Source organism: Dicentrarchus labrax, unplaced genomic scaffold (genome assembly GCF_905237075.1).
Source record: "Dicentrarchus labrax unplaced genomic scaffold, dlabrax2021, whole genome shotgun sequence".
Taxonomy (NCBI): domain Eukaryota; kingdom Metazoa; phylum Chordata; class Actinopteri; family Moronidae; genus Dicentrarchus; species Dicentrarchus labrax.
Window position 1 is genome coordinate 23,995,904 of NW_026136706.1, and position 26,912 is coordinate 24,022,815.

At 40.2% G+C, this 26,912-nt stretch overlaps 1 protein-coding gene across 1 annotated transcript in view; it reads right to left on the reverse strand.

The window, feature by feature from the left end:
* The window catches only part of xpo4 (exportin 4), a 56,826-nt gene that overhangs the window by 23,951 nt on the left and 5,963 nt on the right, over positions 1 to 26,912 (reverse strand). The window contains exons 4-8 of the mRNA XM_051403580.1: positions 26,309 to 26,447; positions 23,348 to 23,464; positions 23,006 to 23,159; positions 13,211 to 13,323; positions 2,612 to 2,769 (exon numbers count right to left, since the gene is read on the reverse strand). Coding sequence (XP_051259540.1) covers positions 2,612 to 2,769; positions 13,211 to 13,323; positions 23,006 to 23,159; positions 23,348 to 23,464; positions 26,309 to 26,447 — 681 coding nt within the window. The remainder of the gene's footprint in view (positions 1 to 2,611; positions 2,770 to 13,210; positions 13,324 to 23,005; positions 23,160 to 23,347; positions 23,465 to 26,308; positions 26,448 to 26,912) is intronic.

Genomic DNA, 26,912 nt, shown 5'->3' on the forward strand with positions numbered 1-26,912 from the left:
TAGAAATATATTTTAAAAATTGTAGTGAGAGTGACGCCACATGGGTTTCATTAGGATTCAGGTTCATTAAATTCTGAAGGGCTTCCAGCTAGAATTGGGAAACAGTCCACATCACTTTCATCATAAGGGTCAGGCAGCTCTATATTAGATTAGAGGACGGCTACTAAATGATTGTAGGACTGATACACTTAAAAGCACCCACACTCAGTATTTAACAATGTATGAGTGGTTGCTAGTGATTATTTTTTCCTCTCTGGCTGAATAAAGTGTGTCTCTATGAGAAGAATAAAGGCATAATTTGATCTACTTTCACATAAATTTGGTTTTAGAGGAAACTGGAAAACGTAATAAACGTACATAAGTTTCTGCTTAACTCTATTTGTTACTGAACTGGAAGACAAGCTCATCCCTCTCCAGCCAGTTTGCAGTGTGCAGATGCTAGAATCAGAGGCCATTAAAACACAGACTCAACAAGCAATTACTTCCTGTAAATAAAGCAGAAATGGCACAGTATGAGTCACACTCCTGCTGACGTTCACTTGTTGAGTCTCTGGATTTAAGAAACATGAAATCCTTGAGATACTGGAAGGAGATAAACAGCTACTGAGACTGTAGCCAAGGCAATATAACACAAGTAACTGTGCTTGCTGATCCTGATTTGTGAATGCTACAATATATGTAGCTGAAATAGACAGCTGAGGTTTTGGAAAAGTATTAAAATTTATATTAAATGTACAAGTCAGACTTCATTAAAAGGATCCATAGCTGAGCTGTCTCCTAGATTAAAGATCATTTCTGACAGATCTGCTCGCATTTATCTACAACTCCTTCTGTGTGTTTTTGTATTGATTTAAAAAGGGAAATCAATAAAAGTAAATAGTTTTGCATGCATGCACTGCAATGGTACACCTCACCCCTGCAAGAGCCTCTATTATTGTGCAAATGCAGTCTAAGCTTTGTCCTTTGACTTCCTGTGATTTTCATGCCCAGAGTGTCTTTACTTTTGAACACATCCCTGCACAATAAGATTAATTTAGCAAAGGGAAAGTGAATGTATTATAGTGAAGTGTGTGTGTGTGTAATAACCCCTGCATCCCCATGGGAGCTGCTTTCAATAGGCGGGTTTGAATAAGTTCCATCTGTTGTCTCTAAAGCCGCCCAGTCGTCAGTGTTGTGGAAATTACTCGAAGGTTGTGCAGATTATCATACATAAGACTTACCAAATTGTCAAAAGAAAGAATGAGAGAGATCAACGTTTGCTTTGAAAATAATGTTACATTCTCTATTGAGGAGATTTACATTTGAAATAAAGCAGGTCCCTTCTGATAAATTTTGGTTCCTTATTTTCGTTGCTTTTAAAGTTATGGATTTTGTCCCCTGTTGAACTAAAAAGGTGTATCTCTTCACAGCCAATATGGAAAGGACGAATGACTACAGTGCCCAACAGCTGTCAACATACATATGGTAAGTGTATTGTTTTAAGACAAACTTGGAAAAATTTAAATAAACGTATCCTATGAAGTAGACATTTTGGTTGCTGTCAGTACACAAAACACAAAACTTCACATTTCACTGATTAGTACCTTTAAGAGAGACAATGTACTGGTTCAAGCCTTAACACAGAAAGGTTAGTCACCATGGTGGCTGGCCTGTGTTTACCTGCCAACACCAAGCTAAAGTACATTATTTGAATAGGATGCCGAATAGTGGACGGGTTGCAAAGCAAACATTTTGACATTCCACAGCAGGAAAAAGACAGGTGGACTCAATAACAGTAACAATGGTTCTGTTCAGTGTTCCAGTAACAGTGACAGTGAACCAGCATGCACAACAGTAGGACCTCCCCAAAGTCGAATGCAGCAATGTCAAAATGTCTGCTGTGCAACCAATCCATAGTTTGTACTTGGGCGATAAAGATCCAGTAACTACAGAAAGACCAAAAGCAGCATTTAACCTATGTCATATTACAATACCATGCATCCCATACGATATCTAGACTCTTTACAATATGTCAGCATGTTGCCGAGCTCAACTTAAAGGACAATGCTGCCACTCCACCAATGTGAGAACAAATGGGAGAAGAAAATACAACTATACTCACACAGCGGCTCAGTGAGACTGTAAAATCTGTAAATGATAATGTCAGCATGCTATCAAGTTCACCATGACAATGCTAAGATTCTCATGTCAAGCTGGTGTTTACCATGTTCACCATCTTAGTTTAGCGTGTTTGCATGTTAAAATTTGCTAATCAGTACTGAACACAAATGGACAAATTCCCATTTTGACCTGAGGATGGCACTTCATGAACTGTCGGGATCACCAAAGTTAATAAAATTCATATCCCTCAAGGAACATGAATAACTGTACCAAATTTCATGGCAATCAATTTGATAGTCGTTGAGACATTTCACTGAAAGCCACAAGTGACAATCTCATGGTGGCACTCAAGTAAAGGTCAGGGAATCACCAAAGTCATTCATGCATGTATTATGCATGTCTGTATGGCAATCACTCAGACAGACTAATAATCCACTAGTATGGCTAAAAAAAAAAAAACACACACACACGTATTGTACAAGTTCTGAGCCACAAACAGTGACACACTGACCCGTTGATCATGCTGAGCAGGCCCTCCACTAGATGGGCCAGGTAGGAGACCTGGGCGCTCTCATCAGGGAAGATGGGCCCGTGCATGGAGGCCAGCTGGGCCAGGCACTGCAGGGAATCCTGGGCCATGTCCGAGTCCTCCCGAATCTTCCTGTGTACCTGCAAGGTGAGAGAAGAAATGTATGTCTCAGTCTCAGTTTATCAAGTAAAAGGAAAAACTTCTAATTGCCTCAGTCCTCAACAAACCAGCAGGTACTCTGGATATCTGAACATTGTTGGAAATAAGTGCACTGGGAAAAGGACAGACTGACTGGAACTATGTGGAAAAACTTCTGCACACTGTCACTTTTAACAATTTGCTGAAAAAGAACAGATCATTTCAGTCTTGACTTCTTGCCCACCTGCAACAAGAGAAGAGAAGACAAGGATAGCTCCAATTTTCCCTTTTGATTAGTCCCCTTTTTAATAAAGAGGGAATGCTAAATTGAAAAAGTAGTGTGGTCTGAGTCAGTGTCTCAAATCCTCCCCGATCCTCATGACCACCCGCACGACTGCAAGGCATCTAGCTGACACTCTCACCCAGAGTGCCTTTTATACATAAAAGATAACAGCAGAAGAAGCTCACAGGAAAATTCTTTAAAAGCTAATACAAAAAACAGAATTCCTGAATGAGCTGAAAGGAATGACACAGAAGGTGTGTTTATAGACAGAAAACAGGAGAATACGCTCTGCCTCATGTGGTCTGTACTGTGAGAAAATATGCATGATGGCTCCACGGGAGGACAGAGGCAGGGATCACCTAAGGAGCAGAGACCTATTCAGCAGCAGCACTTGAGCACACTTGACAATGAGGTCGTTTTAACCCGTCTCCTTGGCTCCTCTGTGCCTGTTTGTAATGTACGTACAAATTAAAGTGTGTTACTTGTACCAATTTCACAAATAAAAGTATTTGTCTTTATTAGTTGTAGTACCTTATGGAGTCTATATCACAATTTATATTTGTGTTTCTGATTTTTACGGACGTGTGAATCACTGATTTTGAATTTAAATTTATTGTTGGGAATATAATTTTGTGATTGCAATTTAAATTCACTGTTTAACATTTCAATTTAAATTTTGTATACAAATGACTGAATGTGAATTTTTGGTTTACACTTTGGGCGACAACTTAATTAATCTAAACATTTTAATTCATATACAGTTTGAATCAACCAAAATTCTAAATCTCTCACATTTCTCTGACAAGCAGTTATAAGTTATTATTATGAATTTGGTTCACAGAAAGCTTTTCTTTTGCACCATTCACATGCTTAGGACCTTCAAATGAAACCTCAAAGCAGCCTTTTAAACAACCAGACTTATTCTATTCAAAAAACAAAAGTCTTCCATTATGACACAGGCTGTATTAACAACATGCAAATTGAACAACCTCCTGTGTGCTCAGTCACTAATCCGCCAGTCTCTCTGTTGTTTACAGATATAAAACAGCAAACGCATACAAAAAGTTATAACTAATGATAGTGTCTGCAGCAGGTATCAGATTGTAATACCTTCTTCAAGGCCTTTATTTGAAGCGACTGAATTCAAAGTTTTTACGATTTTTCAATCTCTGCAGATATCTGAAGGTGAGCGAGGATTTGTGTCCTGCCTGTTTATATTATGTCTCTGAAAGGAGAAACAGGGACCCAAGTCGCATACTCCAAATACAGTGTGTGAAAGAAAAAAGTGTTCGCTGTGCCCTGATGCTCTGGTGATACTTTTATGCTTTTTGTCAATGAAACTGAAAATAAACAGCAAACCACATCGTAATAGGAAAGTCGTAGGCAAAGAATGAAAAGATGAACCTGTCTTATCCTCCTGTCACCACTTTCAAACACAGATCAGCTGATACCAGGCAGGATTAATACTCACTGGTGTAACCCACTACCCAGCAAGGCGAAGCGAAATGGCGAATTGATTTTCAACACGTCTGTCTTCAGACACTGTAACCCCGGTCTCAAACAAACAAATCACTGAGCTCGTCCGAACCCACAGACAGCCTCAATCAAACCCAGAGTGGAAGGATCCAGCTCCTGATGGAAAAGATCTGCTCCATTCAGTCTCATCTCAGTTCTGAGCTTCTGTTCACTTGTGGGATTTGGGGGTTTGTCTGTGCTGAGCTGTCACACTCCCACAAGAGAAGAGGCATTGTTGGCTTCAACAGTACGCACAGACATACACACACATACAGCAAAGTGGCAGCAGTAATAGCACAGCGAGTCATTACAGCCTCTCAGCAACATGGGTTTCCAGTGACGGTACTATGCGGACGTCTGGAGCTCAACTGCCTTCCTCCTGTGAGCTGTGGCTCTCTTCTCAGCCACTCCGAGCTCTTTTCCCCTTTCTTCTTCTTCTCCCGTCTCTTGAACCATCATCCTCTTAAATCCAGAGTGAGTGCTTCTTCACCAGCTCCACACACACACACACACACACACACACACACACACACACCTCTATGCCAGCGCATGGCACCATCTCAGAAGCAATCAAACTTTCAACCTCCCTCTCCTTGTTGCTTCTTCCTCCAAAATCCTCTCCCCTCCTCACCTACTCCCCCTCCAAATTCTTTCCCGCTGTCTCTCCCCACTCCTCCCCTCTTCTATCTCTCTCTCTCTCTCTCTCTCTCTCTCCCAGCTGGGGTGCCTGGTTGGTCGTAAGCCACGCTGCTGGGAAGAGATCTCAGATGCTAACGTAGCGTAGCCACCATAGTCTTCACTGCTGCTGCCCTCTTCCAGAGCGTGAAGTCATCCTCTGGAAGAGCTCAGTGAGAGGAGGGGGAAGGAGGAGGGGGGTGCCGGGTGAGCAAGCAAGAGAGAGAGAGGGGAGAGAGAGAAGGAGGGGTGGGTGGGAGAGGTAGTGCAATGCCAAAGGATTGAACAGTGCAAGCTCTGAAAAAGCAGCTGCACCAGTGAATGATCCATGCGATGCCAGTAATGTCAGTCGCCTTGAGTCTGACTATAGTTAGAGATGTGTGTGCGTGTGTGTGTGTGTGAGTGTGAGAGTGTGCGTGGGATGGATGGAAGGAGAGAGAACAACGCACAACAATATGGAACATTTTGGGCATGCAGATCAGATGACAGTTAATTTTGCACACTGATTAATCAATGAATTTGGTATCAGTGAAACATTAGTTGCTGTTCTCGCTAATTTGATGCTAATTATGTTTGCTTTGGCAATGGACGGGACTTCATACCAAGAGAGTAACCAGTAGGCTAAGAGTGGGGAAAACTGAGTAGGGCTTTGTGTCATTTGAATTGTGTTTGACAGTAGTACTTACAACAATAGTTTAATACCTTATTTTAAGGATTATAAAGTTAGTATAATGTTTTACTATATAAACCTCTTTATTTAATAAATACAGCATTCTCAAAGGTTACATGTTGTTAACGTAGGTAGCCATTGGAGCGCCTAACCCAAATTCAATTTTGGTAAAATTACGATATAAACAGAAACTGTCAAAATCAAAGAATAAGTAAAGCCGACTTCAAGTCTGCTTATTATTTTGTCAACAGTTTAATTCTTTTTTGAGATTTGATAGAAAAATGGCTCATCATAACTCCCAGAGCCCAGAATTGCTTCCTTTTTGTTTTACCACCCATACATTTGAGAAGCTGATACTACTAATGGCCTAAAATGAAAGAATTAAAAAAAACCTAGAAATGTTGTACGCTAAACCTAAATGCATTTGATAAGGGATACGAAGAAATAAGGATTTGAAACCGGATTCACATTTAATAAATATCTATTGAACCCCAACCTTACTGAAGACACATTTTGGTCTGTACCAAAGAATTATTGGGATTCAATACCCAGCCGTATTAGGGACAAGAATATAACTGGGGAGAAAAGAAAGGGCAATAGTTAATGAGGACGAGAGTCAAGCAAAGAGAAAGAAAATGAGCTATAATGAAAGAAAACTGAGGGAAGGAGGAAGGAAGACAATTACGTGAAGGAGGGAGGATGAAGAAGGTGATAAGAGACAGCTAGACGATAGAGGAGGAGAGGGAAGGAGAGAAAGAGGGGAGCGGGAGAAAGCGAAAGGGAGGGGAGAATGAGGAATGATATTTATAGAAGGAGACAAAGCCTGGTGTCTGTTTCCTCGAGGGGCTCAGAGGCTCATCTTTCTGTTTTTTCAAATCAACACTGTGCTTCCAACTTATTGTCTTTTGCTCGCTCTTTTCCACCATCACTCCTCCCTCTCTCTCTCAGATTGGGTTACTGTCTGCCTGCAGGCCAAGTCAGAAGAGAATCAGCCTCTGCTGCAGCCTCATCATTCCCTGCTCTCCACACTGATTGTGTTTACTGGGTAAACACGAAATGCTTCACCGTGTGCGCTCTTTACTTCTATATTTGTCAGGACTAGGGCTATGCTTCTATCACACTGTATAATCATATAACACAATAGAGATATATATCGTAATATACAGGACTATATTTTCTGGAAATTCAATAGAGAAATTATTTATACATTAAAAACAACCACAATTGAGTGTCTGTTTTAGGCTTATCTAGTAAATGAAGTATTGAATAATTAAAATGTTTGACACTATCAACAATGGGCTAAATCACAAAATCTCTCACGATTGACAAATCGTCTGACAGTATATAATGTCATGTGCTAGATCTCTAGTGAGGACCAGTTTGAGTTTTAGACCTTGAGAGTGAGAACATTTTTGGAAAGTGAGGACATTTTGGCCAATCCTCACTTCCTTGAAGGACAGGGTTAAGACTTTATTTGTTGGGGTTCAGATAAGAATGAGGTTTGGGTTACGGCTGAATTAATACTTGATGCAAGGGGTTAACTTTTAGCCATAGATAAGTTTCAAGGTTATTGTCATTGTCATATGCATTTGAAGCAGTGCATTCCACTCTAATCACTCAATGAAAATCTTGTGCTCTGGCTTCCTCCTCGTAGGGCACCAAAACAACAATGTATACACATATGCCCCTTCATGTGTATACTGTATGCACACACACAGTTATATATGCACATAGACACAATTTGTGGTCGACCGATATGGGTTTTTTCAATTGCAGATGCAAATATGTGGTCGACCGATATGGGTTTTTTCAATTGCAGATGCAAATATTTAGAGAGCATATAGAAAAGCCATGTATAATTAAATTTTTCCCATGCACATTTCAACCTAATATACATTATCTTAGCCAGGAACATGCTTTAGATGGAATTTTTTATTAATTAATGAAATATAAAAATACATTGTGTATTTCCGGCAAAGCGGGGTACAGTATGTCAGAAGAAACGCAATTCAGCTGGATTATGTGTGTGTATGTGTGTATCTAATGTTAGTGTTAGTAACAGGTTTACATTATATCTGCGGTCCTTTTAGAGGGAGACACGCGTTAGAAAAGATGATGGTGTCTAAGGAAATTTAGGCAAACTTGAACAGTAGGATGCATGAGAGTTATAGTACATAGTATAGGCTCCAAACTAAATCTTTCACTCACCCTCCCAAAACTCACAAGGGGGAGCGCTATCATCGTTCCACAACAGACACACTGTCATGGCTGCTGGCAGATGCGTCTGCAGACATTTTTTGTTTATCTGTGATAAACCTTGTGATTGCAGGCATTGGCCGATGCAGACAGAGTTGCGATTGAAGCGAGCAGAAGGTTTGTATGTTACTAAAAAGAAAACTGTTGTTTAATCCTGTCTTCACTTTCAACAATCTCTACCAACATCAAAAACTTGTAGGAGAAAACGTGAGCAGCTCATGCTGACGAGTCACAGTTCTTTTGGTCTCCATGTGGCATCACAGAAGCCTGAAGTTGTAGTTGCAGTTCTGAAAAACCTACATGCATAAGCTCTGTACTGTAGCTACAGCGTAACCCCACCACACACAACTATGAATTCAGCTTTGGCGTGTAGTTGAGATCGTGCAGGTTAGGGAATGTGTTTACCAATGAGGGTCTTTACAAATTGTGTACTATTGTGTCTGCTAACATGAGAAAGTCTGAAGATATGTGTCAGCAATGTGTGTGCGTATTTTGTAATTTTTAGTAATAGTAATACACATTCACCTGCTCACCCAGAAGTATAAAGTGTGTAAATGAAAGCATGTGCAGTGTAGTGGGGTGTGTTTGCAAGTGTGTTTGCAGCATTACTGCAGTGCTCACTGCTTACTTACAGTACAGGTCCATTTTTTTCATAATTAAATAAACCAGATGCTACCAAAAGTTTTTGACGTGTGTGTGTGTGTGTGTGTGTGTGTGTGTGTGTGTGTGTGTGTGTGTGTGTGTGTGTGTGTGTGTGTAGTATGATGCAGCTCTCTAATTACTCAGACCCAAACAGAAACTAAAAACTCAGAAACACAAACAGACAAAAACACACTGATGAATCTAAAATTACAGATGCTTCATTCATGTGTGCTTTTTCTTTTTCCGGTTGGAAAGGGGGTGTGCACAGTCACAAGGTGTTAAATTGACAAAAGTGGAGTGGGTTTATTTTGAAGGAGGCCAACAATCACCAGGGTCTTCTTCCTTTTCCATCTACCATGGCCCATTTATCTACAAACCTCTCTCTCTTCTGCAAATTGCATCCACTTTTCGCTTTCTCTCAAAATTGTATTTCTCTGATCCATTTCTTTTTTCTAACCCCTTCTATTTCAGCACCTCTTGTTTCATACTCTTCTTGCTTTTTCTTATATTGCCCTTGTTCTTTTCTTATTCTCTCAACGATGTTTCATTCTTTTCTAATTGTTTGTCCTCCCCCTAATCCATCACTCCATCTTCAATCAATTCCTGAATCTCAGAGCAGTAGCTGTCACCAGCTGAAGTAGAAAAGAGACAAATGTTTTCCTCAAAAACCTTTGGGGGGCAGAATGACATTTTTCAAAGCAAAATGGCTGCTACATAGCTGAGCTGACCAATTGCCATCAACAACGATCTGGCTCCAGTGTTATCTCATTGATTTGTTGATGCATTGTGATTGTTGTCAATGCACTTTCAGACTGACCTGAGACATCCTTATGACATCAATTGATTGAAAACCTAAAACACCTTGACTGTTACAGGACAACTGACTTTACTACTTCCTCTAATGCCTGCAGCTTTTTTCATTTGGTCATCATTTCAATTCATTCTATGATACAGTCATCTCATCTGCGTAACTGCTATTACCTGGGAACATGGCAACATTGCTACAACAGAAGGGGCCCTAGTGGGAACCACAACGTCCCCGGTTTGCATCTGGCTTCTTCATCTCTCCCCTGACTTTCTTGTCATCTCTCTCACTCTCGGCTATCTAAAAGACATTAAATGCCAAAACATAATGATAAAAAGAATCTCTACATCAGTGGCAGAACAAGAAACACAAGCTGTCAGAAGATGTGACAGGATAGTAAACAAGCCATCTGTTTGATCAGATTATATAAATAAGTTGGCTGGAGGTCAAAAAAGAGCCAAAACAACTGAAATACGTGAAATATCACCAATTCCTCATTGCACAAACATTTAAGTTTGCCTTCTTTTGTTTTAAAGTAGGTTTGATCCTGTCTGATCATCTGACTGCTGGTGTTTGTTGCCTGTCTGACTGTTCTAGTGACCCAATTGTAATAAACCTAAACTACCCTTTTTTACCAGGAGTAAAAAAACAAAAACGAAACAAGCATAAATATGTGTGATAAGAATCTCTGATCACCAACCAAACTGACAGCAACCTCCTGTTGGCTCACAACACTGATCACTGAGGGAGCCCTGGAGCCAGTTAATGGGAGACTGACAGACATCCACCCAAAGAGGGACAGAGACTCCCCAGAGCTCCTCAACAGGGTGACGAATGTATGTGTGTGTGTGCGTGTGATGGGTGGGTTACTGTGGTTGTTAACAGGGGCCCCTAATCCTGGGGCCATGCTCTAATCCTGCCACCGGTCTGTTGTGGACAGTGACCCTGATGGCGCGTGTCTCCGAGTACCCCCCCCTTCACACACACACCACTTACCCTGGCCAGCCTGTTACCCCTCACAGCTGAGGAGACACAGCAGCTGAGACAGCAGAGTACCCTATTAGATTGAATAAACACACACATACACACACACACACACACACACACACACGCGCACACACACACGCGCACACACACACGCGCACACACACACGCGCACACACGCACACACAGAGCATACACTTCAAACTCAAATTGACACAATCCCACAGAGACAGATATGCGCCAACACACATATAAACGCAAACAACACAACCAAGACGATGCTGTAACACACACACAAACACACACACACAGAGACAGCTGACAGTACCACAGCAGCCTTACAATAACAAACAGTTGAGCTACTAGAAATACCACAGCGAGAGATGAGACTGGAGGCCTGGAAACTGAAACCAACACAAAACACATCCTGCAGATTCCAGCAGCAAAGAGAACCGACTGAAAAATGACAAACATTTTTATTCATGTCAAACTTCTGGGACTGGCCAAACAAATCCTTGATTAGGCTGCAGTGCTTTAACAAACCTCTGATTACATTCGCTGTTTAGAGCCAATTACAGTTATTTGTGATTGCTTTGTGAATTAAGTCATAACAATCAGACTGAAAACTTTTTCAGGTGCAAGCAAAAGGGTTTTCAGTGAGTGGTGATTATCAGCCACAGCGATGGAAAATAAATTACTTTTTCTCAAGTGCTAAGCTGAGTGCCAAAAACTTCTTTTTTAACTTTTCAAAAAAGTGTTTAATCAAAATAGGGAAAAAAAAAAAGGTAAATGACATTCTATTTAAATATAATTTTTGGCTCTCCGTCTTAATTTGCATACACTTTATTATAACTTAATATTCTTACAAATCAATTCTACTGAATCATTGTTCAAACCTGCTGCCATATCAAAAGCTGCCCTCTTTTGTCTCTGTATAATGCAAACAGAAAAAATACAATAAAGTGTCTTACAAAGCACAAATATACTTAAAGATTAAGTGATTGAAACAGGTTTTCCAAAGTACTTTTTCAAAAGCAACAATAGAAACAAAACAAAAAAGATCTCCCCTCTGTAAAAACTAAATTACCACAAAAACTAGAACCCCATTATTTACCACTACTTCTGGATAAAATGCTCCAGTGTCAAAACAGTATTTGGCAATGAAAATATGTGCTACTGTATAGCAGCAGTGGCGCATTATTTGGTAGCAGGCCCTGAATCATCAACACGACTTCAAACAAATAGTGCCAGAAACTGGTTTGTTGTCTCTTATGTTCTGACTAGGGCCAATAGCGAGATGGCCACTGAGATGTTTGTATTATGTGTTCTGCACCTTGTGTTTTGCTTGTGGAAGCACACAAGGTCAAAGAATATTTTCTCTGTCATCTTCTAGGTGTGAAAGGTTGCTGGTCTGAATTTTTTGCTGAGAACACTGCAGTCTAGATGATGCCCCACTGGAGATGTGTATTAGCCACACTGCTCACACAGGCTGTTTGTCTGCTCTAACCTGTTAACATGAGCGCTGAAATGAAAGTTAAGATGTTCCATGACGCACAAGCACTGCTCAGGTAGGCGCTGTAGCTCATGAGTAGACCAGTATTTGGCAATGTGCAGGCAGTTGGTAGAATAAGGCCACATTCAGTTCAGTAATTCACAGACAGGGTTAGTGTAGTGGATATGTAACAGGGTGTAACTGCAGAGCAGCATATGACAGAGCTCATGCAGGTGGTAGTGAAACAGGCAGTGGCAGGTAAAGGCTAAAGGAGTGGCAGTAGGCAGCTGAAAGGTATTGGAGTATTGGAGCGGTATCTGGCGGTGGGCAACCAGAGGGTTTGGATGGATGCTGAATGGAATAGGAGCTGACCGGTTTGTTCCACACTTCTCTTCCACACAGTTTGCTTAGCCAGCGTGGGCCGCCTCTTTAAACACACAAGTCACTGCACAAAAATACACATTTACTTCACCGGGCGGTCCTCTGGACAGTAACACAATAACACGACCCCACTGCAAAGCACCCATAAATCTACTTAATGGTGCGTCCGAAAAACCCACAAAACGAGTCAAAACTCAAAATGAGCCAAAAAGACGAGGTCAAATGAAATTTCTTTGCCCAACATGAAAAGGCAGACTGTCTCTCTTTGTTTATTATAAATAAACCACCATCTAGAGGTCAGGAAAAAACCAAATAAGAAGAAAGGGGAAAGCAGGACACTAGAAATGGAAATGTATGAGACAGAAAGACCTTAACTTTAGATCAAGAACCTCACAGCGGGCTCCCGGACAGAAAGATATGGATGGATGGAGAAAGGAAGGACATACAGACGGACAGATGCAGATTAACTGCCAAAGTGAAACATAAAGTACATCAGAGAGCGAGGCATCTGCAAGATTCAAGATCATTTAATGTCAGTCCTTTTTTATAACACTTTAAAAAGAAATAGTTCAAAAAAACCTTTAACCCGCTGTGACTGGCGCAAAGACACACTTGAAAAAGACTGGTATCGCATGACTTTAAAATGAAACACTTCAACAGGCGTTATGTTTTAAAAGCTTTTCAGAACCTGCAGATACTCAGAGAAGGATAAACACATCAGTGATGAAGAGGATACTCACGGTGAAGAAGAGGTCCATGACGCGGGTGTCCAGCAGTGCTTCCCTCCAGGACTCCGTAGGCTTCAGCGTGACGTTCTGTGTGGCCTCGAACATGGCGATGTAGTGGCGCCCCAGTGACCCGCCGACAGTTAAGGCCAACAACAGCATGAAGAGGAGGAGGAGGAAGAGGAGGAGGAGGAGAGGCACACTCAAAAACACCAGCTCCTGTCACTAGGCTCCCTCTCAATGGGTATTTTGGTCTCTGTGTGTGTGAGTCTTTGATTTCGTGTCTGGCAGAAGAAACTTGTCAGTCACTTGTTAGCTCACTCTCCCTCTCATTAACCCTGTTAATCTTTATTCCACAAAAGGATTTCTTGATTTTCCTCACCCTCCCCTCTGTGGTTGCTTTGTTTTCTTGTCCTCCCTTCCTTCCCTTTCTCCCTCGTCAGCTCTTCGCAGCTTTCACCCACAAAGGAACTCGCCTTGTTTCTCACCCTCTTGTCCACTTTCCCTCACCTCCTTCCTATGTTTTTCCCCTGCTCTCTGCCTTGTTCCGATCTTGACTCGCCTGACACCCACTTCCCTTCTTGTCCTCTTCTTCACCTCCCTTCCTACCAGCACTCCCTCGTTGTGCACACTCAGATTACTCTCCTCTGCTTCCTCAAGATCTTAAACACACAAGACACACTCTGGCTGCAGCCAATCGAGACTCTGCGTTGCTCTGCCTCTTTGTCCACTCCTCTGCAAGATGTCCTCGAGACTCCTTGCTGCCCTGAAACACAACCCTCTCCCTCCTCGGCCAATCACTGTCTCTCCTCCTGACTGCTTTCCAAGACCAAAGCAAGACACTCTCTTTGCCCCATAACACACATTCTTCCCTTAAAACTTTACAACACCCTATTTTCCCTTGTGACTAATTTCAAAATGTCTTTTGGTTATTCTGTCTGTCCCAGTCCACACAAAACACTTTCACCCGGTTTAAAACTTTGTCCAAACCCACAGCACAATCACACTGTGTACTAAAAACTATAAAAACTTCATCTTACTAGCTTTCCCAACGTCCCTTTGTCCCCACAACACACACACACAGTCTCCTTATTTAAGACTCTCTACACCCACAACAAGCTTTTTCACAAACCCACAACACACACACTTTCTCCCCACTCAGCCACAACACTTCCTGTCCTTATTCAAGTCTCCCAAACACACCCACAACATGCTTTTTGCTTGGCTCATTGAGAACAATCCCTGTTACTACTCCTTCCACTCTCCCACAGCAGGCTTTTCTCACTCCTCACCCATACAACACACACTCTTTTCTCAATCAAAGCATCTTACAAACAGACAAATCAAGATTTCCCCCCTTTCTCCTGATGAGGGCTTCAATGCAGAAACAAATCAGCAGATTTGTCAGCCTACTGATTGCAAATACATTTACCCAGAAGATCAACAAATGAGGTTATTTCTTTTGCTGTTTTTGTTCTCTGGAATGTCTCGTTTATTCCTGACTTAGTGTTTGAGAAATAGATCTCTCTCTCTCTCTCTCTCTCTCTCTCTCTCTCTCTCTCTCTCTCTCTCTCTCTCTCTCTCTCTCTCTCTCTCTCTCTCTCTCTCTCTCTCTCTCTCTCTCTCTCTCTCTCTCTCTCTCTCTCTCTCTCTCTCTCTCTCTCTCTCTCTCTCTCTCTCTCTCTTTTCTTCAGCTCAAGATGATGTCTTGACCAACAGCCAAAAATAACAACAAATACTTATATATTCAGTTTACAAAGAAAAACAACAAATCATCACAATTGACCCTTCCTAAGCCCCGCCCCTTTTTGCTATGTCTCAGTCAGAACCTCGGTCCACTTTCTCCTTTCCTGTACTTAAAAATACTACATGATAGGCTTGTCTATGTTGGAAATCTAACCAAATTTTGAAGATGGATAAATGATAAAAGCAACTTATATTTAATCACATCTTAAGTTAGCTAATGTTAGCAAAAAGCTAACTAGCAAATTTACATTAATCATTAGTTAGCATTATACTAACATTAGCTAACTTAAGATATAACTATATATGTAGTATGTCGCCTTTATCTTTTAACCATCTTCAAAAGTGGCTGTCTTTTCAACAAAGAGCCAAGCAAATAGTAAAACTAAGTACAAGAAAGGAACGTTTTCTGAATGAGGTTGCTCGGGCGTTATTGGAGCACTGACTGAAAAGGGGCGGGTCAATTGATAAGTCATGGGGGGGAAAATGGCTTAAATGATTAATCGCTGATAATGGCTGATTCAATTTCTGCTATTCAGCTAATCAATCAATTGGTCCCATGTTTTTAATGGCTGCATCTTTACATCAAATGGATTTTAGATCTCGTAAATCATATATATATATATATATATATATATATATATATAAATATATAGATTCATATATATTATATATATATATATATATATATAAATAAAAATATATATATAAAAAAAAAAAAAAAAAAAAAAAAATATATATATAAAAAAAAAAAAATATAAATATATATATATATATATATATATATATATATATATATATATATATATATATATATAAAAAAATAAAAAAATATATATATATATATAAATAAATATATAAATATATATATATATATATATATATATATATATATATATATATATATATATATATATATATATATATAGTATGTTCCTCCAAATTTCACTTATCTGGTACATTTGGAAACTTAGGAATCCCCAATAAAAGTAAAATAAACTTCTGTGGGTTTCAACAATATTTGGCTGCAGCCTGCAGTTTGTAATGACTGACCTCAGGTGGATCAGTGGAGTTTTAAGGGTTTAATATACAGCATGGATTACTTTATTGTCTCCTATCCTATCCTATCCTATCCTATCCTATCTCTTGTATTACTTCTCCACTTTTGTATCGCAATTGTTGAACAGCAATTTCCCTCGGGATAAATAAAGATTCTTGAATTTTGAATCTTGAATCCAGGATATTGGATGGAACACACTACTACCACCACCAATAATAGTATTAAAAATAATATTTTTGTTCTATTTGTACAGGTTTTGTTTCAATATTTTATACTCTGCAAATAAAATATTAATAAAAAATAATACCCACTTTCTGTGTCTTCCATCACACACACACACACACACACACACACACACACACACACACACACACACACATCACTGGCCTGCGGCTCTGTGACAGCAGGAGGAGGAAACTTCTAGGGGAATGTTTGATCAAAGCCAAACAGCGGCAGAGGCCGGCGAGGTCGAGCATTCCTCCGACACCAGCCCACAGTCACTCCCCATGCACACACCCCACCACAACACACTACACTTTTCGGCACAAAAGTTGGCACCTGTCGAAGGGTCTGTGTGTGTGTATGTGTATGTGTGTGTGTCTGTCTGATGCTTGGCTTTCAGGCCTTGTTAAAAATAGTTGTGGTCAAGCATAAGACCTCTAACTGAACCTTTCTGAAACGAGAAGGAATGAGAAAGAGATCGGAATAAGGAAGGACGGTGCTGCAATAAATTCATGTTTATTTGTTTTATGCCGGGGGTTAACTGTTTAAAGTACTCTTGGCCTTCAACTTTCATATCTGTCTTGATGCCATTTTCACAAAATTAAACAGGTTAAATTATCTTATAAAATAAAAAAGTAACATGAGGACAGAGACACACACAATGTAAGTAATGAGGAGTGATATGTTTGGTCCTGAGACAAGTGGTACAGACCAGGTCCTGTAGCCTGCAGACGGAGGCCGTCTCCGCAGGGAGGGACCACCTCAGTGACAGAGGTTGTACAAACCCTCCTAAAGATCATATGACTGAGACAAAACTCACAAGAGACCTCAGGAATGATAACTACACTGCCACTTTAGCACTACTATTTTACACAGCCGGACAGAGATGTAGAATGGAGGTTGTGACAGGTTGTGACACCAAAACGATGAAAATGCATTAAATAGTTGTTTAAATCAGCATGAATTCAAGAATATTTCAAAATAAGAGCAGAATATAACACCAATTTCATCATTCAAACTCTGTCTTGTCTTTTAAATCACTCTTAAAAACTGTTTTATGAAATTTCATTTCATTTTACTCCTTTTGTATTTTCTATCATGTTTGTTTTTCTTGCTCCATTTTTTTTACAAAGCGCTCTGTAACTGGGCTATATAAATAAAAGTTATTATGATTTCAAGATATTTTAAACTGATCATTTGGATGAACGGTTCCATTTCCCCAGAAGTACACCAAGAATCATCTTTAATACTTCCAAACTTAATCTACTAACACAAATAAAGTTAGATTTCAGACTTTAAAAGATTTAAGGACTTGTAAGCAGCCTACTGAGAAGGAACAAACAAGCAATTGTGATAAAGTCAGGTGTGACATCTTTACTGTTATGCCATGTCTGTGGTAAAATTTTGTCTATAAAGCAGCTAACAGGAGAGTTTGGAAAAAGCAGCAAAACAGCCAAAAATGTATTAAAAAAAAAACACTACTATCACAGAAGTCTAAGATAACCAGAAAATGACTAAAGCATGAAGTATTTACTGCTGCATTGAACACACACTGAAGACATGTAGGTGTCATTAACAAAGAAATCCTTCTTTCAGTTCTCACTGTAGCGATCATAAAAAATGTATGTACTGTACTGAAACACAACTCTCATGGACTGAGATGACAGTTTAAACTACTTCTCCTGATTGTTATGTGTTCACTTAGTTCAAGTTGGAGCTCTTGAATACTGAGGAAAAGCTACTTGCTGAGTTGACAAGTGAATTTACAGCTTCAACCATGCTACCCACTCTGCTTTAAAAAAAAAAAAAAGGAAAAGGTTGGACTGCATATGTGAGTGTGTGAGTGTGTGAGTGTGTGTGTGTGTGTGTGTGTGTGTGTGTGTGTGTGTGATTGTACATAACTCCAGGATGAGTAATGTACGCGGAGTGACTAGGACATGTGGCTGTGGTTTGGTGGGTTTTTAAAAGACATCACCTGCTACTATCTCAACCCTTCCAGCAGGCTCAAGAATAACCAATGTGACACGTCAATTTTCCACTGGAAAGATAAGACGGACTGACAGATAAACAGACACACACACACACACACACACACATTCGACTGACCTAACATACAGCCCACAAGACTTTCAAACACAAGTGAAGAGATTCACACACCCTTGGTTCTCACATGCAGTTGCCATATTTGCAGCAAGACAGACACATAAACACACATTGTAATACCTTAATTAACACCAGCCGTCACTCAAAGGCCAATTAAACTGCTGCTGGTAGGTTTCCACCAGATCCACCAGTTAGTTTGCCAGAGAAACAACCAGCAGTTCAACTTTAATTTACTGCCCTGATTCTACTTATTGTGACTAAAGTAAACTTTTTTCAGCTCCATGCCTTCAGTGAAGGACACCTGGCTGTCCAGTATTTATGGTTTTATATGTGAACTTTAGCACAGGTAATGTGCATCAATGCTCCCAACTTAAAAGTATGAGGGAACAAAGTTGCAGTAAAAAACATAATTCTTTTGTTCATGGGCTGTAATTCAGTGTGCGTTATAAACTAACCACATGACTACACAACAGTAAATGTGGGCTGAGCCCTTTCTGAATAACCAAGAGGCTGAATTATGTGTACCACAAAACCAAACAACAAAATGTGTCAACGGCAACTTTTTCATCATTATGTGGGTTTGTTCATTTTGCTACCACACGGTAACAAAAATGGACTAACTATTAATTAAACACGACTGAAATCTCCAGACAACTTAGTCAGCGCCCTTCACAGATTTGATTTGTGTCATTTTGTCACAAACCTCACATCAACATCAAGACTGAGAGTCTGCAGCAATGCTAGCAGCTCTGTGAGGCTATACTCAGGCACAGCGGTACTTCCAGCTAAATGCTAACACGCACACAATGACGATGCTAACATGCTGATGTTTAGCAGCTATAATTGATTACCATGTTCACCATCTTAGTTTAGCGTGTTAACATGCTAATCTCTTCTAATTAGCACAAACCACGAAGTGTAGGCTGATGGGAATGTAATGCAGCTCTCTTATTAAAATATTGACTTGATGATGGTGTTTTATGGAAAGTTAGAGGATAAAGTTAGCTCAATCCATCCTCAATGTCTCAAGTAAAAGTTAAGATATTTCACTTGATAGTTTTGTATGTTTTAATTTCTTAACTGGATTGTATATTTTATATAATTGAAGACTATTTTTTTTAAATACAATACACACACAGTTTGAATGTATTCATATATTTTTCCTTCCTTTTAGTTTCCTTTCATTTCAGTGCAGTAGAGAAAAAGCAGATCACAGTGAACATTAACTCTTACTTTTTGTGGATTTTGGTATATACATACATATTAAAAGGAAATGGGTGTGTATAGATCTTTTCTGTTTTCACATGGCATTGTGTGCAAATGTTTCACTAATGCAAAGTGTGCGATTACATTTTGCTGCCCCTCAACACAGTTTAAGCCCCTCTACAACCAAATCAAATCCGACTTCACATTTCACATTCCCAACTCTTCTTTCATCAGCAATTTGTAGACGGTGCACAAAACGCCTCACATATCTATTTCATAGTAAATTCATGACCACTTAAAGTAGACAATCTCAGCAATCTGAACATTATGCAGGCCTGAACGACCTTCGTGCCTGATGGTTGTGGATTAGCGAGCTTCTCCTGTATCCTCTATTCATTATGGTTGATCCTGACTGAGGATGGTCCCGCTGCACAGAAAGACTGGCTGAGTGTTTGCCAGCGGCCCTGCGAAGAGCGCAGCGCTATGCTAAGGCGCGTGGTAGGGTTTAAGTGATATATCCCGCCTTAAGTCTCCCCTACAGCCTCGCCATGTGAAATAACAGTCCAGAAATACCTCCTCAGTGACCCACACCCTCCCTTTCCTTTACCCATTTCCTTCTACTGTTTGGCCCCCCATCTGTTTAGACAGCACTTGTCATTTAATCTCCCACTACTGGATTTATCCTAAAATATTAATTATGCCACTGTGCACTGCGTTTGAATCATTGCTGCAATTGATGCACTAATATGTCATAGATAGATCACAGAAAAAAAAACTCAGAAAATACATGCAGCAACTGTGTGTCCATCTGTTACCCTAAACCCTCCAACCTGTGTTTAGACAGCAGTAGTTGTCTCCGTACAGGTCAGGGCCAAGGCAAACATCCAGCATCAGCTTACACACTCCAAATCCTAACCTTAACCTGAGGGCCAAAATGCCTATAAATTGACCTCTGAACAGCTAATGAGAATAGTGACCCTGGACGAATCAAGTGTTAGGCTGACAGTCGTCTCTTCAGCATAAGAATATCTCCTTACAAGGCTGCTGGCAGTAATTGTTGCTCAGAGAAGTTAATGCCTCTTTCATTAATACTTTAATTAATAATTAAATCAAATCCAAAAGCGGAGGTCTCTCGCTTCCTTTCTAATAACAAACTACATAACTACAAGTCAAGTAAGCGAGAGATATTACAGTGCCTCAGTGGACGACAGGGGGGAGGCCATGCTTCAATTTGAAACAACCTTAGTTTTAGTGAGCCGATACACCATGAAATCTGCACATTCCTCTCTTGAAGAAAAGAACAGATGGGAGAAAACGAAATGGGAAATTGCTGCAGAACAAGGTGCCACTGGCTCTTACAGAAACACTACTGACAGAGATGAATTTAGAGACTCACTCACATACCAAATACATCTAAACAACATAAAGAGGATCCAGATATGTAGACTGATCCAGCAGAAGGGAGGCAGCAGGGACGGAGGGTGATCTATCTGTCAGCTCCGACAGCCATTTACAGCACCTGACTGCCGCAGCAGCCTCGAGGCCTGACCGCGACCCTGGCCAGAGTCAAGCCCGGTGTGGAGTGACACGGTGTCGTACAGACGCCCGGGGAGCGTGCCTCCACCAGATGACACCAGAGCTGAAGGGCCGGGTGTTCAGACGGCAGCGAGGACAGATGACACGCATGCCGCTCGGTTCGTCTAAGGGAGGGAGGCTTTTTAAAACGGCTCTTTGAGCTGGTTGAGGAGTGTGTGTATTCGTGTGTTAAAGGCGGCGGCTGTCAGCCATGCAATTAAGGAGAGGCCCCCTGATACCCGTGCTGGCATACTGTATGTTTGCGGTGCATCACACAGGCACAGGCGTGTTGTGACACTTGCAGACAGGCAGCCACACTCATTCAGGCCTCCCAATGGTCTTCATCAATCTGTTCTCCTTTTCAACAGCAGCCCAGACACTTGTACGCTTCACATACACTCACTGCACATATTTGAAGGAGAATTCCACTTGATTTTAGAATTCATACGCTATTTCTATGGCCAGTCCATTAAACATTTGTGACAACTCAACATCAAGAAACCAGAGAACCACAGCTCTATTTGCATGCAACTACTACCTTGGGGAAAACTAATTTAATTTATCCTTCATTTAATCATTTCAATGTAGTTAATGATTTTGTAAGGCTATCTTCAGACTGCAGACAGCCACAATTAAAAATCCTTTATGCTACCTAACCATGACCATAAATATGACCACTTTAACATCTAAAAGAAAAGTGTACAGTATAATAGGTGTATAATAAGAGAAAGTGCAAAATCTAATTAAATTACTTGAGGAAGTTGAACTTGCATTTAGTGAGAGTTTATACTAACCTCTTCCCAAAACACTGAAGATAAGATACACCCAATGTTAAAACAATATGAAAATGTTGTATAAAAAATGTGCGTAACAGCAAATACACACAGAGGACTTAAAAGTGCATCTTTCAGAACACACACATAAATGAGTGTGTCAGGCATACCAAGGGGAGCCTCAACAAGCCAAGGCGGGGGTGGTGGGCTGCTGGAATGATACGGAGATGGACTCACAGACACCTCTTTGAAAGTGATACATGGCCCTGGCTGGCAGCAAGCGCCACTCCAGATCCCCTCAGACAGGCAGAGAGGATGCCAGGCTGGTAGGGATTTAGGCCGTAATGAGCCCGGCCGTGAGTGCAGAACACACACACGCACACACACACACACACACACACACACACACGCACACACACACACACACACACACACACACACACACACACACACACAGAGAGACAAAAGCCTAAGTTCTCTCAACAATGCGGCCAACTGCGAAGATAATATGGATGTGTGCACAAGAGAATGAACTACAAAGCAAAAGTGATGGACAGATATGCATTCCTTGGTATCACATATTTGTAGTGCCACACATACATACATACAAACACACACACACACACACACACACACATAGCTTTAGCCACGAAAATACATAACACATATACAATACACAAAATACCATAGGACATTCCATCAGTTTACATTTCTAACCCAAACATGGCCATCTTCTTTCAACCTAATTCTTCATTGCGCTTTGTCTGTACTTGTATTGACTTTCAAATAAGTAATTTAGAATATGTGTTGTATATATGTATATGGATGTACGTAAAATAGTTAAACTACAAACATAAGACTACTGGGATTGTCTGAGTTTTAAAACTTTGTTCTGTGCCCAGCTATATGTAATTACTCTTTAAAATACCACTGTTTTTCAGAGTAAATATTCCAACATGATAATAACTGCATTTAATGTGTAGATATGTAGGTAACTGGGACTGACCTGTTTTTCCTCCCCATACTTCTGCAGAATTTATCCAATCATGTTTCAGGATCTAGAAATATTTATTTTCTGGACCTTTCCAGGGGTAAGAATACTATCAGCCTCTGACAAAAAAAGGATATGATTGGGTGGCAGGAAGTTCCAGCTGAGGACCTGGTTGGCCAGAGCCAGGTAGCGCTGGAAGACAGACGACATCTGGGCGTTAAGGTTTTCTCGGCGGCTGAACTCCTGCAGTACCTCCATGGTCAACATAAAGATCTGACGCAGGCTCTCCTCCTGGAAGCCAGAGAGGTATGGAAGAAGATAGAAAGATGGATGAATTCAGGTATAAAAAGTGATTCATAAAGGAAAAAGCAGTTGTTGGTGACTAGATCAAAGAAAAATAATGGATTCCGATGAGCCCTCCTTAAACTTAAACGACAGCACATGAAAACACAGAATAGGTGGTGAGGTGGGGAACGAACCTGGAACAGACGCTTGCAGCTGCCGTGAAACTCCATGCTGAGGCCGATACTGCTGGTCTTACTGGAGCTGGAGAACTCACTGAGCAGAGCGGTCAGGATAGAGCAGGCCAGTGTTTGCTGCAGCACAGAGGGTTGTGAGATCACACAGGTCAAATCAAACAAGAGTTATACTGAGGTCAAACTTAAGCACGGATCATCAGTGAAGACCCAAAGAGCGAGCCAGAATGCCCTTCATGTGCACAGACTGGGACTCAATTCCAGGTACATATTAATCCCAAGCAAGTTTTCAATGTGTGTGTCACACTGGGAAAACAACAACATTAAGTATATTTTAAAAAGTTTGAAGCTTGATTTTGAGTGCGTTGTTGATGTAAAATATTGCCCCACAGCTGTGAGCCGCTGCTCCGGCTCACAGCTGCAAAACATTAAAACAAGTTGTGGTTAGTGGTGAGACAGCTCAGTGAAAATTTAAGAAAACAAAACTAAGTATGAAATCTTTGTAACAACATTTTGCTTTCTCTTTTGTGAAGATTACTTGGTAGTGACATCCCAAAGTCGCAGTGAAATTGACTTCTGTCAGTGCACATACTGCATCATTTCCTGTTCAAAATAGTCATTTTCTTGGTACACTAACTGTTAGTCTACTGGGCGCTATTGGTATGTGGTGGAAAAGTGGAACAAATCATATAATATATTTTATATATATATATGCTCTATTTGAAAAAAAACTCCCCTTGGATAAATGATCAGAAGGTAAGAAGGTACACACACCATGGGTTATTACAGGACAACTGATCATAAAATCCAAAACAAAACCAGACAAAACTTGATTTAAGAGTAAAGATGGTGCTAAAAGGATCAAGAGTAAAAGTTTATTAAAATCATCAGAGAACAGTATATATTAGAGCTAATCTGTTAGATTAGGAGTGCCTTTAGGGGTTTAACTAGTGGCTATTTCAGTGTTAATTAATCCCTTTATAATTTTTTCAAATAGCACAAAATACTAAAAGAAAAAGACTGGCAAGATTTTCTCCAGCCAAAAGATGACATGCTTAAAGTACCAGTTCAAAACACAAACAAACATATTCAATCTATAATTATATAAAGCTGTGAAAAGCAGCATTTGTGAAGCTGGAACCAGCGTCTGTTCAGCATTTTCTGCTTTGACAGATCGGTCGATTTTAAACCAGTAATTGTTTACTTTTAACGTCAGCCAGGGGCAGTGATGAATTTTAACAGCTAGGTGACTTCACTGATCACTTTCTGTCTGGTTTTGTGCATCCTTATCAGTAAAATCACCTGCTGTAGTCTGATTAAACTAAAACGAGCACTTTCAGCCCTCCATGGCACATTCTGGCTCTGAAACAATAAAATAGTGCCACCTACTGGATTAAGAGAGTTCCAGTCTGTCCTATAATACAGAGCAGCATCGAGATATGTCAGTATATATATTTTTTACTAATGGGGGACAAATGTTTTGCCTTCATGTAGCAATATTTCATTAGTGTGCAGAGTCATAAACAGTACATTAGTTTTTACATCTTTTTTCCATAACGTCCCTAACAGTTAACACCAAAATTATCTTACAATGAAAAATGCACTTTAACAACATTTGTACACAGAATTGATTTGAGTGCATGATCAACGAAAACGGGCACTGAGTATTATAATTTCTTCTAACCACAGGAACACGCCTGGAGCTTTTTCCCCAGTAGGGCCTTTGTGCCATTTTTTATTTTCACACTGAGCTCTCTGTAATCGGAGCCAGACTCCATGCAGGAAGTCTGCAACCAGGGCACAAATGTGGTCCATCAAGTCACAAATATAATAAATATGATCAAAGCTTTAACCCAGTTTCATCTCATGCTTTAAATGAAATACACACAACAAGTTCTACTGTTCATCTGCAACTGCATTTTAGAAAACCAGGACTGAATAAAGATGAGATAAGAACACATATTGCCAGTGTTAGTTTTGAATGTAAGACACAATTTACTGTGCCAAACCTCATTATATGCATTGCTGTTCGCCTATTTGAATATAAACGTACACAGATAATGTTTGACACAGCAGCAAACACTGATTATGGACATCATGTTTTAGTTTTAGATGATATGCAACCATCATCATCATGTGAACCATTTCTACTTACGGACTATGTGCACCTGTGGTTTGTTCGGGTTAGTCGATGAGGTTTTCAGATTTTTTATAAAGCAGGAAGCTTAAAAAGGGGAAAACTGTATTAACTTTTAATTAACCTTCGTCACATTTTGGAAAACTGCAAAATAAAATAAAATAAAATAATATTATCTATTTTTTTCCCTTCTCTGAGGTAGGGTATAAACTGTACAAAACAAGCTGCCACACCTCTGATTTTAATAGCTCCTTGATACAGCTACTGATGTGAGTGACATAGGACATCAAACAAGCAAAGTCAAAAGTACATAGCTCCCTCTGCTGTTAATTTTAATATCTGTATCGCAGTATAAGTGTCTCGCGATATATCCTATCACCAACATCACTCAAAATGAATAGTAACCCATCATGTGTGTTACTAATGGTAGATGTCAACTTTCAGAATGATTTTTTTCTTTTGCTAAAGCATTTCTGTTGATAGCTAGTATGGACCCACACAAATAATTGATGATCAGCTATCTGTCTACATGGGATCCTGACAGTCTTTGTGTATTCAAAACAGAATAAACTGTGAATTCTCTAAACCATAAAGTTAAGTTCCCTTGGTATCTACCAAAATGTGCTGGGGTTTGAGATGGTGGAGGATATTTGGATGATCTAATGTGTCTTGCATGTGGGTGAAAAACCAGAAAATCCTATGGTTAAAATATTTTATTTCTAAAATCGGTGCACTACGATGGATTATGTGTGAACAATGATTTTTTGTTTACTGTAACAAACATTAATCGATTAAAATACATTGATAGATCTGTATGTCTTTCTCACCACTGTGGGGTTCCCGCTGCTGATGAGCTGTCCGACCTCGTGAAAGACGCTTTTGCAGTTGACACTTTTGTCTAGAGAGCCCCTCTTCACGATGACCGCCACAGCCAAGAGGATCTGCTCACGGACATACTTCTGCAGACTGGAGGGAACAGAGAGGTGGTTGGTCAGTGAATCAGAAACATGAGGTCAACATGAGGTCAACTGCACACTGACCATCAGCAGGGCTTGAGAACAGTAAGGAAAATAAAGTGTAACAGAAATGTTGTGTCTGAGGGTGCAATCACAGCTGCAGATTATTTTCTTTGGCCTGTATCACATGGAAAAGTTAACTTCTAATCAAACAAAAGTAAACAAGCATCCTTGTAGCTTGTTTGTTGAACAGAGTTTGGGTAACCTGTCACTGCACCAGGTCAAAGGCTTTGGTGGATTCCAGTTTCTGTAACTTGTTGCACACATATTAAATCAGTCTGTGCTCTTCTTCTCTGCTGTTTATACCGGTGGACACATGAAGATTCTGAGCTTTCATGTATGGAGATCTGATGCCACTGTATAACTAATTTTGCCCACAAAAATGCATTATTGGATCAAACTGTGTAAAAAAATG